This window comes from Oxyura jamaicensis, chromosome Z (assembly GCF_011077185.1).
Source record: "Oxyura jamaicensis isolate SHBP4307 breed ruddy duck chromosome Z, BPBGC_Ojam_1.0, whole genome shotgun sequence".
Lineage (NCBI taxonomy): Eukaryota > Metazoa > Chordata > Aves > Anseriformes > Anatidae > Oxyura > Oxyura jamaicensis.
The window spans coordinates 23812435-23823276 of record NC_048926.1 but is presented as its reverse complement, the minus strand read 5'-3'; the positions used below and the strand labels follow the sequence as shown (position 1 = coordinate 23823276).

At 37.4% G+C, this 10842-nt stretch overlaps 1 protein-coding gene across 2 annotated transcripts in view; it reads right to left on the bottom strand.

Moving 5' to 3' along the window:
* The window catches only part of PIK3R1 (phosphoinositide-3-kinase regulatory subunit 1), a 54486-nt gene that overhangs the window by 22489 nt on the left and 21155 nt on the right, over nt 1–10842 (bottom strand). The window contains exons 1-4 of one of the 2 annotated variants that reach the window (XM_035309075.1): nt 8094–8374; nt 3805–3897; nt 3374–3448; nt 292–423 (exon numbers count right to left, since the gene is read on the bottom strand). In XM_035309075.1, coding sequence (XP_035164966.1) covers nt 292–423; nt 3374–3448; nt 3805–3897; nt 8094–8238 — 445 coding nt within the window. In that variant the 5' untranslated portion in view covers nt 8239–8374. Of the gene's footprint in view, nt 1–291; nt 424–3373; nt 3449–3804; nt 3898–8093; nt 8375–10842 lie in introns of those variants that run through there. The other variant, XM_035309074.1, reaches the window with a different exon arrangement.

Sequence of the window (10842 nt, the reverse complement as noted above, 5' to 3'; positions counted from 1 at the left end):
CCCCCCCCCCCCCCCCCCAGTTTCTCTATAGTCATTCTACCTCCTAAAATGCAGAGAACTGGGCTATCCCTATACTTTGCATTATATTAACTTAAACGGGTAAGTAAATAATGCATGATCTGAACTGAAACAGCTCCCACAAAAAGCAATGAAGGTATCTATTTTTTTCTGAGATGCTGCCAGGTTGTTCAGAATCTTCCATGTTCTGTGGGGGACAGCTGGATCACTGGGTGCTCACAATCCTAACAAAAGGTCCTTTGTTTGACATTTGAAATAATTCAGTGTTCATACCTTGAGCTACAGAAATCATGTCACTGTAAACAGCTGCTGGAATGATGGGATTTGGCAGGTCCAGGAGATATCTCTTGAGAGCATCTGATAAAGTGTGTACATCAAAAGTCTCTAAATCCAATGAAGAGGCGTCTAAAGGGAAAGAGTAACATACTTTTTAGACATTAGAAATCAGAAGAAATGTACAGGCTTGTGATACAAACTCTTTATTCCAAGCCAAAACTGCTCATTAATATCTGCTTAATGGGGAACAACTCAAAAAACGTAATGGAAGACACCAATATGCATCTTTGACATGAAGAATATACAGTGCTCAACACTGTGTCCAGGCCTTTGGCATCCGATGAACCGAATGACTATCGCAGCTTGTGTAACCTTCTGTCATGTACAGTGCAGGGCTGAACTCATAATAATGGTAGTGACTTACTGGATGTTAGCAATGTTGTGGAACATCAGAATATTTTTAACAGGTCTCTGTTTTACCTGTAAATATTTTGTGTAAGAAGTAAGTATTAATCAAGGCTTTGCTCAAATGCAGGTTCTCTGCTGACAGCTCCTTCTGTTATGACTGGAAGCTTGATTAACAACTTGGGGCCCCATATCTGTAAATATTTATGTGAGTAAGTGGAAACAAATATACACGTGCAAAACTTGGTGCTTGGTGCACCATCAGTTGGGATTTAACTTGTAAAACCCGGTATCCTTCCAGCATAGTTATGACTCGAGCTAAGGTCTGAGAATGCCACTAATTCTTAGCACTGAATCAAGGATTCAGTGCAAAAATAAATTCAGCAGCAAAAATAAAAATAGGAAAACACAGAAATGCTTAGTGTGAGCAAGACTGGCTTTGCTCCTAAAACATGGAAATCTGTGCAGTAAAGTCCCAAATGTTTACAAAAAGATGCATATTTGGTACAAGAATTTAAATATACCTGTGCTGACTGACTTCCCAGAGTAGCCATGTCACCTGTGAAACAACTCTTGAGCCTATTTGGCCAGCTTAAACCAAACTCAACAGGGAGGTAGAGGACACAGTTACACTGTGTGTCTACACATACTGTAAAAAAAGGCATCCGAGAGAGAGTAGTAACACTTAGTGCTCCTCCTTCCCCTTCTTGTTTTCCCCAATGGAAAGCTTGCAGCAGGAGCTCAATCTTTGTCAGACCCCAAGGAATCCACTTGAGAAAATTATGATGGAAAAACTTGTAGCATGGCAAGGAATTCCACAAAAGCGATGAAGCATCAGAGAATCCAACCACAAATTTCTACAAAACAGTATTCAATAGTTCTGTTGCTCGCAGGATGTTTATTTCATTAATAGTTAAGTCCTGATTCTCTCAGTGTTGACCCATTCTCTGAAGTACATCCCAAATTATTATAATGAATACGCGAGTAAAAATAAACTTGTGGTACTCTGCAACTCTTTGGGTGTAAAGTCATAAACAGATCTTAACTATTCTGTATGCTGAGCTAGCCAGATGCAAATCAGTTTTGATTTTGGAGCTAAGTAGCACTGTGTTGAAGCTACCAGGCAGTTATCCAAATTAATATGCAGAACATTTTAACCATAAGCAGAACAGCACATTAATGCTGTTCATGGTTCGGAAACCAAAGCTGAGTTGCACACTGCTAGATCAAGAGAACAGGCATAGGAGATCAGGTCTGCTTGTATCCATGTATCTGGACACCTACTACACAGGCTCTGTCCTGGAAGACTCTGATAGTATGTTAAAGAGAACAAAGAGACTTTGTTACTGAAGGTTGAAGTCCTCATTTCCCTTCCTCAGACCTAATTACATTTTAAAGAATACATGTATACCACAAGTTTTTGATCTCAGGAGATAGACAAACCTTTCACAGAAGTATACATTAGTTTCAAGGCTTAACAAGGGATCCAGATAAATTAAGAAATGTACCCATTTTGTTGCTTTAAATAATATAATTATAATAGTAAAAATAAGGCTTAGGCAGCTAGTACCACATGCGTATCTCCTGTCTCTGCTTTCATGCATGTACTTCTCTCCCACCACAAACAGTAGAGGACTAGATGCTCTTTTGATTTGAAGGAATGGTCAACTCATAGTATCATCTCTTGTTTGTTTTACTAATAGCTGTAATTACTGAAACTGATGAGAGCTAATTTACAGTATGAGTTGCTTGCTTAGTCCGTTTGGCAATACAACATGTATCCAGTTTCATTTCCTAGCTCTTGTATTTTTGTGCTCTTTCATGCAAGAGGAAGCTCACAACACACATTGCAACCCCGCTTGCAAAGGCATGGTCAAGCACTCCTGCTACAATAGCACCTCATTTCTCACAGTGCAACTGACGTTTGTCACGCCAGTATATTCCGGCATGAAAAAAAAAAAATAATACCAAAAGAGAAGGAAGTATATTTCAGAGAAGTTGAATGGGTATGTGGTGTTAGCGGTGTAACTCCATTTTACTGTCCAAAGCCTGAGAACCCAGACTACTGCAGCAACATCAATTCTCTTGATTTCCATTCCAGCATCATCTCTGTACCAGGCAAACAACATTCAGCTATTGCCTCTCACTGCATCCTCCCCCCAAAAAAAATAATTGCATGCACAGAACTGCATGTAAACAATTGGCCATTTGTTTATAAAATATTAACCTGTAGCCTTACAGGAATAGTGTATCTTTCCCTTGCCTCTTAAAACAAACAAACAACCCCACCACCTTTCCACCTTCACCCCCTACCCCTTTTTTCTTCTGCGCAGCTAGACTTTTAGTCCTTGAATAAGCAAGTGGTCAAGAAATGATTAAAATAACTATTACTGGGAAAAGAACCATACAATGAAAAAAAGACAACCCACAAAAGCAAACAAACAAACAAACAAACAAACAAACAAAACAAAACAGAAAACAAACCTTTTCACATTAAGTGTAAGCTTTACTAAGTTTTTTTTTTTTTTTTTTTTTTTAAACTGATATTTGTCTGTTTAGTATTATATTATCCAGAATCAGATCATACATAAATTGAGTAGGGGACCAAAGAAAACAGTATCAGTGTGACCACAAAATCCATCTAGTGCTTTAAGGAAGAGAGAGTTGTACTTACCACATTCAAGAATTTGTCTTAATTCTGCTGAATTGCTTGAGCCTTGTGTTACATACAAAGTTGAGCACTCCAGACCTTCAAAACAAAATCGATGGGATACATAAATATTCCAGTGACTGTTGCCATGAGACAACATATTTCTGTTTTCTTCAGATAAGTGCTTGCACTATAAATTAGCAACATTCTCCCTTCACCATCTTCCTACTGAATGTGATTGGTTTTCAAGGCTCTAAAACACCCTATGTAGTCAACAGAGACAGTATGGAACAGGCAAGTCTTAGGTTGCTGTTGACTATGTGTAGAGTGTGAAACCTCACAGAGTATAAAGAAGTGCATCACTGGTGAGAGAAAATGTCTGTATATGCCCCATAGTATGTCTGGCTCACACAAGTAACAGAAAGCCTTGGTAGATAGATCACTCTTCAGCCTACCTTTCTTTTCAATTGTCTCCACTATCTTGATGAGGATTGGTGGAGCAACATCAGGAGGTGAAAACTGCTCTGTAAGATCTGGAAGTGAAAAAGCTGAAAAATAAAAAAAAAAGAAAAGAAAGAAAAAAAAATAAGCCAAGGTACAGCTGAATTCAACTTCTATTTATGAAAATAATGACGCATAATGAAACCCGTTAATTTTTAAGCACGGAACACATTTGTCTTATCAGCTGTAAAATACTGTGCAAACATCCCACTTGTCAGGCCTAAATGAGAACACTCCACAATTTACCAGAAAGCTGTAAAAAATGATGACAACTGTATTTTTACAGCATTTTCTTTCAGAGATTTCAATCAGTGCTAGAATCACCCTCTATATTACACAGAAAAATAAAAATACAACAAAAGTTTGCCACCTATGGAGGGACAGAAATACAATGCAGGAAAGAAAAACATTTTGTTCCTGAAGCATTTACATCCACTGCACACCAGATGAGGGAGCTAAACACATCACCAGCTGCTGATCCACTAGGCAAACATGCAAAAGCATGAAATAGCAGTAGAAACAAATAGTTCATATTTGTACAAAAGCTAAGTGATATGTGTATGTATATATATCTATAATTTTTCAAGTTTAATAGTATTAACAGCGTAGTTTTACTGAAGCAGGAATTTTCTTTTCTACGATGACCAGTTAAGAATAAGTAGTAGTCTAATCACAAAGAAACATTTTGCCGATTCAAATAAACCTGCATACTGATTCTGTACAAAGTCAGTTTTCATGCAACATGGTTTCTTCACTAAGACAACATACATATGAATGTTCTGGCTCTATGATGTAAGGGATGATCTATCTCTAAATGCACAATTTTAACGAAAATAATATTTTCAATGTTTTAGACAGGTCCTGGTGAATTCCTGGAAAGCAAAACATTTACATAAAGATATTATTAAACAGTTGCCAGAAACATCTGGCATTCTTTGATGGGTTATGATTAATAAACAAAGCTTAATCATTGAAGTAAAAGTTGCCAATTGCTTAACTGATGGTGATCTCTGGACAATTAAACTCATCATGGACAGAACCTATGCGTGCATGCACATTAACACCCCGTATTTCAAGAAGCCTGAAACTGAACTGAATTGTTATAATAATTAAGTACGATGGAAAAAAAAAAAAAAGAAACACTAGAATATGGAGTTTTTATTGAAATTTTTTTAGATAAGCAAAAAATTAAATACACCACAACCGAGAGAGCAGGCAATTCTGTCTGAAACCTGGTTTGGAAGCAGCAATGACATACCTTTTTAAAAATGCAAATGATTTAAAAGTTCAAAAGACAGGAAGAAAGTTACAGAAGAAGTCTGGAAGTGAAGAAAATAGAAGAATGAAATACAATTTACAAAATATTTACAAACTAGGAGTAGAAGTAGAGCGTACGGGTACACTGAGACATGCTACTTGCAAAAGGAATCAGAATTATGGTATGATAACGATGAAATACTTTCCAGTCCATTCATAACTGAAAAGGACATTAGAAAAATATCTGCTAGTTTAAGCAGCTTAACTTAGGATGCCCAGAAAATGAGCATTTAGGAGTCCCAAAGAGTTGCCTCAGCAGATTTCTGGCCTGCTGATGTTACTTTTTCATGACTCCTGGAACATCAGAACAATTCCTGAGGATCAAAGGAGTTCTAATGCTCTACCCATACTCTGAAAAGACAAGTAAGATGACCCTGATGACTACACACTAGTTAAATTGGGGAAATCTTGGGCAAAATAGAGAAAAACTTGATATGAGATTCTTATGATAAAACTATAAAAGGCTGCACTGTAACTAAGGACTGTCTGCATACATTTTAGAGGATAGGTTTTATTAAAAAAACACACATTACTTCCTTCCATGATGGCATCATAGAAGAAAAATGCAAATGAGTTGACATAAACTCTAAAGTTTTGTCAGATAGCATACCTAAGACAATCCTGCAATTAAAACCTACAACTGAAGTGTGTGTTCTATAGGTGAAGCTGGCCAGCAGATCTCCAAGTGTAGTTATTAATGTAGAACAAACTACTCATGGAGGCACGGATTTCTTCATCTCTTCACATAGTTAAACAACTTCCAGGCGCCTTTTGGAACACATCCTTTAGCTTAACATCATGCCTGTTTTATCAAACCCAAGTTGGGTTCAAATGCAAGACTTCACAGTCCAAGCAGCCTCTGCTGAGTCATGCTGAAACAAAGGCCATCTGATTTGTAAAAGTGCAATCAAATAATTCTTTTCGACCCCAAACTATGAATCTATCTTACAGTAACGGCAAATCAACTGAAAGAATAAATGAATTACTAGATCAGAATTGTAGCAATGGGTATTCTACAAAAACACTCCAAGTATGACATACTAATAGTGTCACAGAAAGCTAAGGGCATAAAATGCATCCCCTACATGGTAGCAAAACAAGACTAGGTTTCAAGAACAGAGTTTACATATTTTTAATTATGAAAATAATTTTCTGCTCCCTTAGATAGCCAGTTACCTTACTCCTTCTTAAGTAACATCAGAGAAATTGCATCATCTCTGAACAAAGATAACATCTCAGAACTCCAGCTGGAGGCAGCAGTTCTGTCTAAACTGAAATTGTGCAAGAAAATGAGAGATGAATAGGGAGAAAGAGATAGAGGGAAGTCAGCCTGACAGACACTATTCAGGTGTTATCCTTTGTTTCAGGTAGCAAAGACTATGCTTTCTCACACTAAACAAAATGTGCCTTGAAATGATGGCAAGGAATACATTGCAAATGGCTATAAACAAGGTGTATTTAGATAACTAATTATATTTCCTACTAGATTTAGATTTTTGTACAGGAAAGATGAGTTATGATTGATAAACAAAGCTTAAACATTGAAGTGAAATCAAAGCAAACAAAAAGGGAGAATCTAATATCAAGGGAAGATTTCAGTTCATGGCAAGACACTGCAGAGTGAAGAAAGACTACGGAACACAGTTTGTCCCCATGGGACATAAAGAATGGGGTGGATGTAGACCTTAACCAGATTACTTAAACAGAGAATGCCTCTGCATCTCCATGCTTTTCATCTACCCTTTAAAGAGGGCCTTAGCTTATAAACTAAACTTCTTTCCTAATCTGTTACTGAATCTGTTTGTTTTACAGTATCCTTAGATCAATAATATTCTTAGATGATGATAATGAAAAGCTTTTGGAAGCACTTACCTTTACCATTATGTAAAATCTACAATAAGTCTACAGAATGTGCACATAGAGCAAACATTGCATTGGTTAAAATGAAATATTTCCTACACTGGAAAAATATTAAAAATAGCAATAAACTATAAAAATAGAAACCAAGATTTCTGATTTCTTCTCTTCTTCCCTATATCCCATGCCAGTTCTCCAGAAGTGGAAATTTTTATCCATCAGAGACATTGCTGACCTTTTAGATATGAAGAGAGCCTTTAAAATAATGAAAATCTACTCCATAAATACATGAGCTATAGAATACTCATGAATTTGACTAAAAATCCAGGATATTCACCACTCTGTTAATGCTAAGAATACATCAGTGAGAGAATACAAGCTCAATAGCAAAAAGATACACATGAACATACACAGTAGGAGTAAAAAAAAAAAAGTTACCTTCAGCACAGTAATGACAGAATAATACATCTAAACAATACAGTTCAAGTGCTCATCAACATTGAATAAATCCTTACTTTATAAGCATGGAGGAGATATTAACAAATTAATATTACTTAACCCCCCACATATTCTAGTATTTCCTACTCATTGCTGTCATTTCCCATATAATTACATTATAGCACCATATTGTCTTATACTTTAAATTCCCCAACTTTTGCACAAAATAGAAAATTACGTCCATTTTAAGCCAAAGATCTCGCAAAAGACACACCTGTTAGAGAAAAAAAAAAAAAAAAAAAAGACATAGCAGTATCTGCAGAACTGAAGCCAGTTTGCAACATCTACACAAAAGACAGCCAAATTTGGGAAGTGCCCTTCATTTTCAAAATGATGATAAGAAATGGCAGAGGCTAACCTGAAGAAAACTATAGCTAGTTTTGGAAAAACAATTTGAATCCTGTAGCCAGAATACAAGGCATCCTTAAAGAAGTCCTAATTCTAGGTTAGATGTTCTAGAAGAAAATACAGCATGCATATTAAGATATTTATAGAGGAAAAATTTTCAGATAGGTCACTTTTAGTAAAAGAGGAAGATAATAAAATCCGACATGCAACTTTCATTTAGTACCTGATTTCAAAAGTATCTTTTGGTTTGAAGCATGCTGTAGTACAGCACAGAGGTTTGGAGAACCAAATCCAGACTTAAGAATCTGAGCAACTTTGTAGATCCCTTTACTACAATCCAGAATCAGCTTTTCACTTAGAGCAATCATTTTTTTTCCCCCAAAATCCTGTGCTTTATTTTTTTTTGAAATCCCACTGTCTCCAAAATAATAAGATTCTGAAAAGCTATCATACAGTTTTCGTGTCTTCTTTCTAGTCACAAGCCTGGTAGTAGGTCTCCAGATAGTAAGGAAGCTTCTGATGACACATGATAAAAGCTGGATTTTCCACTAGCTCTATTTTTACCTTGCCACAGTGAGAACCAATGAGATGAACCAGAAGCCAGGGTTCTCTCCAATCTGTGAACTCTTCACTCTCCCTGATACAGACAGGCCTGAACAGCACTAAGGCAACCGCAACGTGTGGGAGATGAGAGCATACCTTACGTTCAAGGGTTGCCAACACAGCTACAAAGTGCAAGATGAAACCAGCCCACAGCTGCACCTTTTGGAAGGGTTCTCAGTAAAAAGAGATATTTTAGAGTTAGTACCTGGCAACGACAAGTGGAAATTTAAAGCTGGAATTTGGCTTCAGAAGTTTCTGAGCCAAATCTTTCGTTACTGTTGGAAGAAGAATGAAAATGAATACATTTTTTAAAAAAAAGTAACTTAAAATATAACAACACAAACCGTGGAAGTTAGTTCAATTTCTGGATATTTTACAGGAACTATATACTAACATTACTTGAACTTAACTTTGAATCAAGATTACTTTGTACACTGTCTTCTTTTTTTCAGAAATGGCATTTAAAATTGTTTATACATACTGCAGTTGATGACAACACAGCTGTACATAAAAGTGTAATATTTGACAGCACAGGTCTTAAGATGATAATAAGTGGCTTATGTGTGTGCAGATACATTCTTTATGTTTGTATCCACCTACATAGTGAAGTATGCAGTCATAAGATTTTCACATATCCATGTCTGAAAGCCATTCAGTCTGTCCAAATATGAATGCTTTAACCAGCTCTAAGTACCGTGTATGGGAAAAACACCTCACTATTATCAGCTATTTTCCCTGAAAGAGAATCTGAATTTCAGTGAGGATCCTGGCAGCCTGGCTTTGCTGCAGAACGGTTCAGGCAGCGGCATGCATTAAGGCACTCTACTTGGTGTACCCCCGTGTGCTTCCTGCTAGCAGACCCCCGGGGGAAGAGACAGCAGCTCTCATCAAAAGCCCCATCTGTGGAAACCAGAGTGCAGGTTTAACACTCCCAGTGTTAACTGGGAAGTGCCAGGGTGCCTCTGCAAGGCTGGTCGGGTGGCCTGGTGCTTCTCAGAGACCTTGATAGTGGCTGCTGCCTCTGACAGGGCCTCACTCGGCCTTCTCTGCCCCTCAGCACCCGCCTCCATCAGCATGGGACATAAGGCTACGTGAACCTCATGGCCCATCAGGGAACGAAATCAGCCTGACTGACACAAAACCTGTAACATTTAGTGTGTGGGCCTTCCACGGCCCCTTGTACGTTTTGTTAGAGTCTTGCAAAGCAGCAGCTTTTGTAGAAACATTTGGTAGAACAAGTATGAGGGATCTGTGCTTTCAATTCAAGCAAGACAGAAGAAGACAAGTCTGGCATTACAAAGAAATACCACAGAGAAATTCACTCTGAGGACAGTAACCTTGCCTTGGCACCTGTAATTTTAGAGAGCTTAATGACACTTACCAAAAGAACAAACAAATACAGTATTTAGAACTGCCCACCTGTTATTAGCAAAAGGTTTTCACTGGACAGGGATGAAAGAAAAGAAGGTGAGAGTGAAGACAAAGAGGTTTATGTCATTGTGTGTCATAGATAAATCAAGCACTGCAATAGACAGTAAATTCGGCTGCAACTGTTGGAAGAATAAAAGACCTCTCCTTATGCCCCTTCTGACCTAGGACGATTCAGGTTTGACTGAAATTAAATTCTCCTAAGGGGCTAAAAACACCATTGAAAATGGCACCTTTTCCAGTACTCATTTAATTAGAAATATTTCAAAAATATTAATGGGAAAATATGAAAGAGTTTTAAACTTCAGTGAATTTGACACATCATTATGAGTGGCTTAGTAAGTCTGTCTACTATTACTTGTCTTTTATTTTTATCAGATGTCGTCAATCAGGCAGACTCTGTGAACTCAGAATACCACAGAAGCCATGGCTGATAGAGGAGACTAGATCCAAGAGAAACGAAGAGAGACGAAGATTATCTCAGTACTAGAAAAAGAAAAGGTCTGTCCCACTAATGCTATCAGCCTTCAGGCTCACGAGAAGCTCATCTTAATGTAGGCTGAAAAATGTCTGCGAATCAAGATTTATTACTGTATGAATGATCTCAAAGCTCTGAAAAGGAATGGAGAAATAGTGTCTGCTGCTGACCTTATGTGACTGAATTACAACTGGGAAGCTTGATGGAAATACTGCTGATTCTAAAACCCCATCAGAAAATTCTTCTATAATATGCAGCCAGCCCAGTTTACATCTTCCATTTGTCAGCAGGTGTTGACTATATGCTAGAAGACACTGACAACTTAATTCAGATGTTGTCAGCTAATGGTATGTTGAAGATATTAGCCTCAGTGAAAATACAGAGCTGTACAGGAAAAACAGTTTACCGTATCAGTGGTCAGTCCTCTTTTTACTTCATCTGTAATGGATAAACACTCAAATAA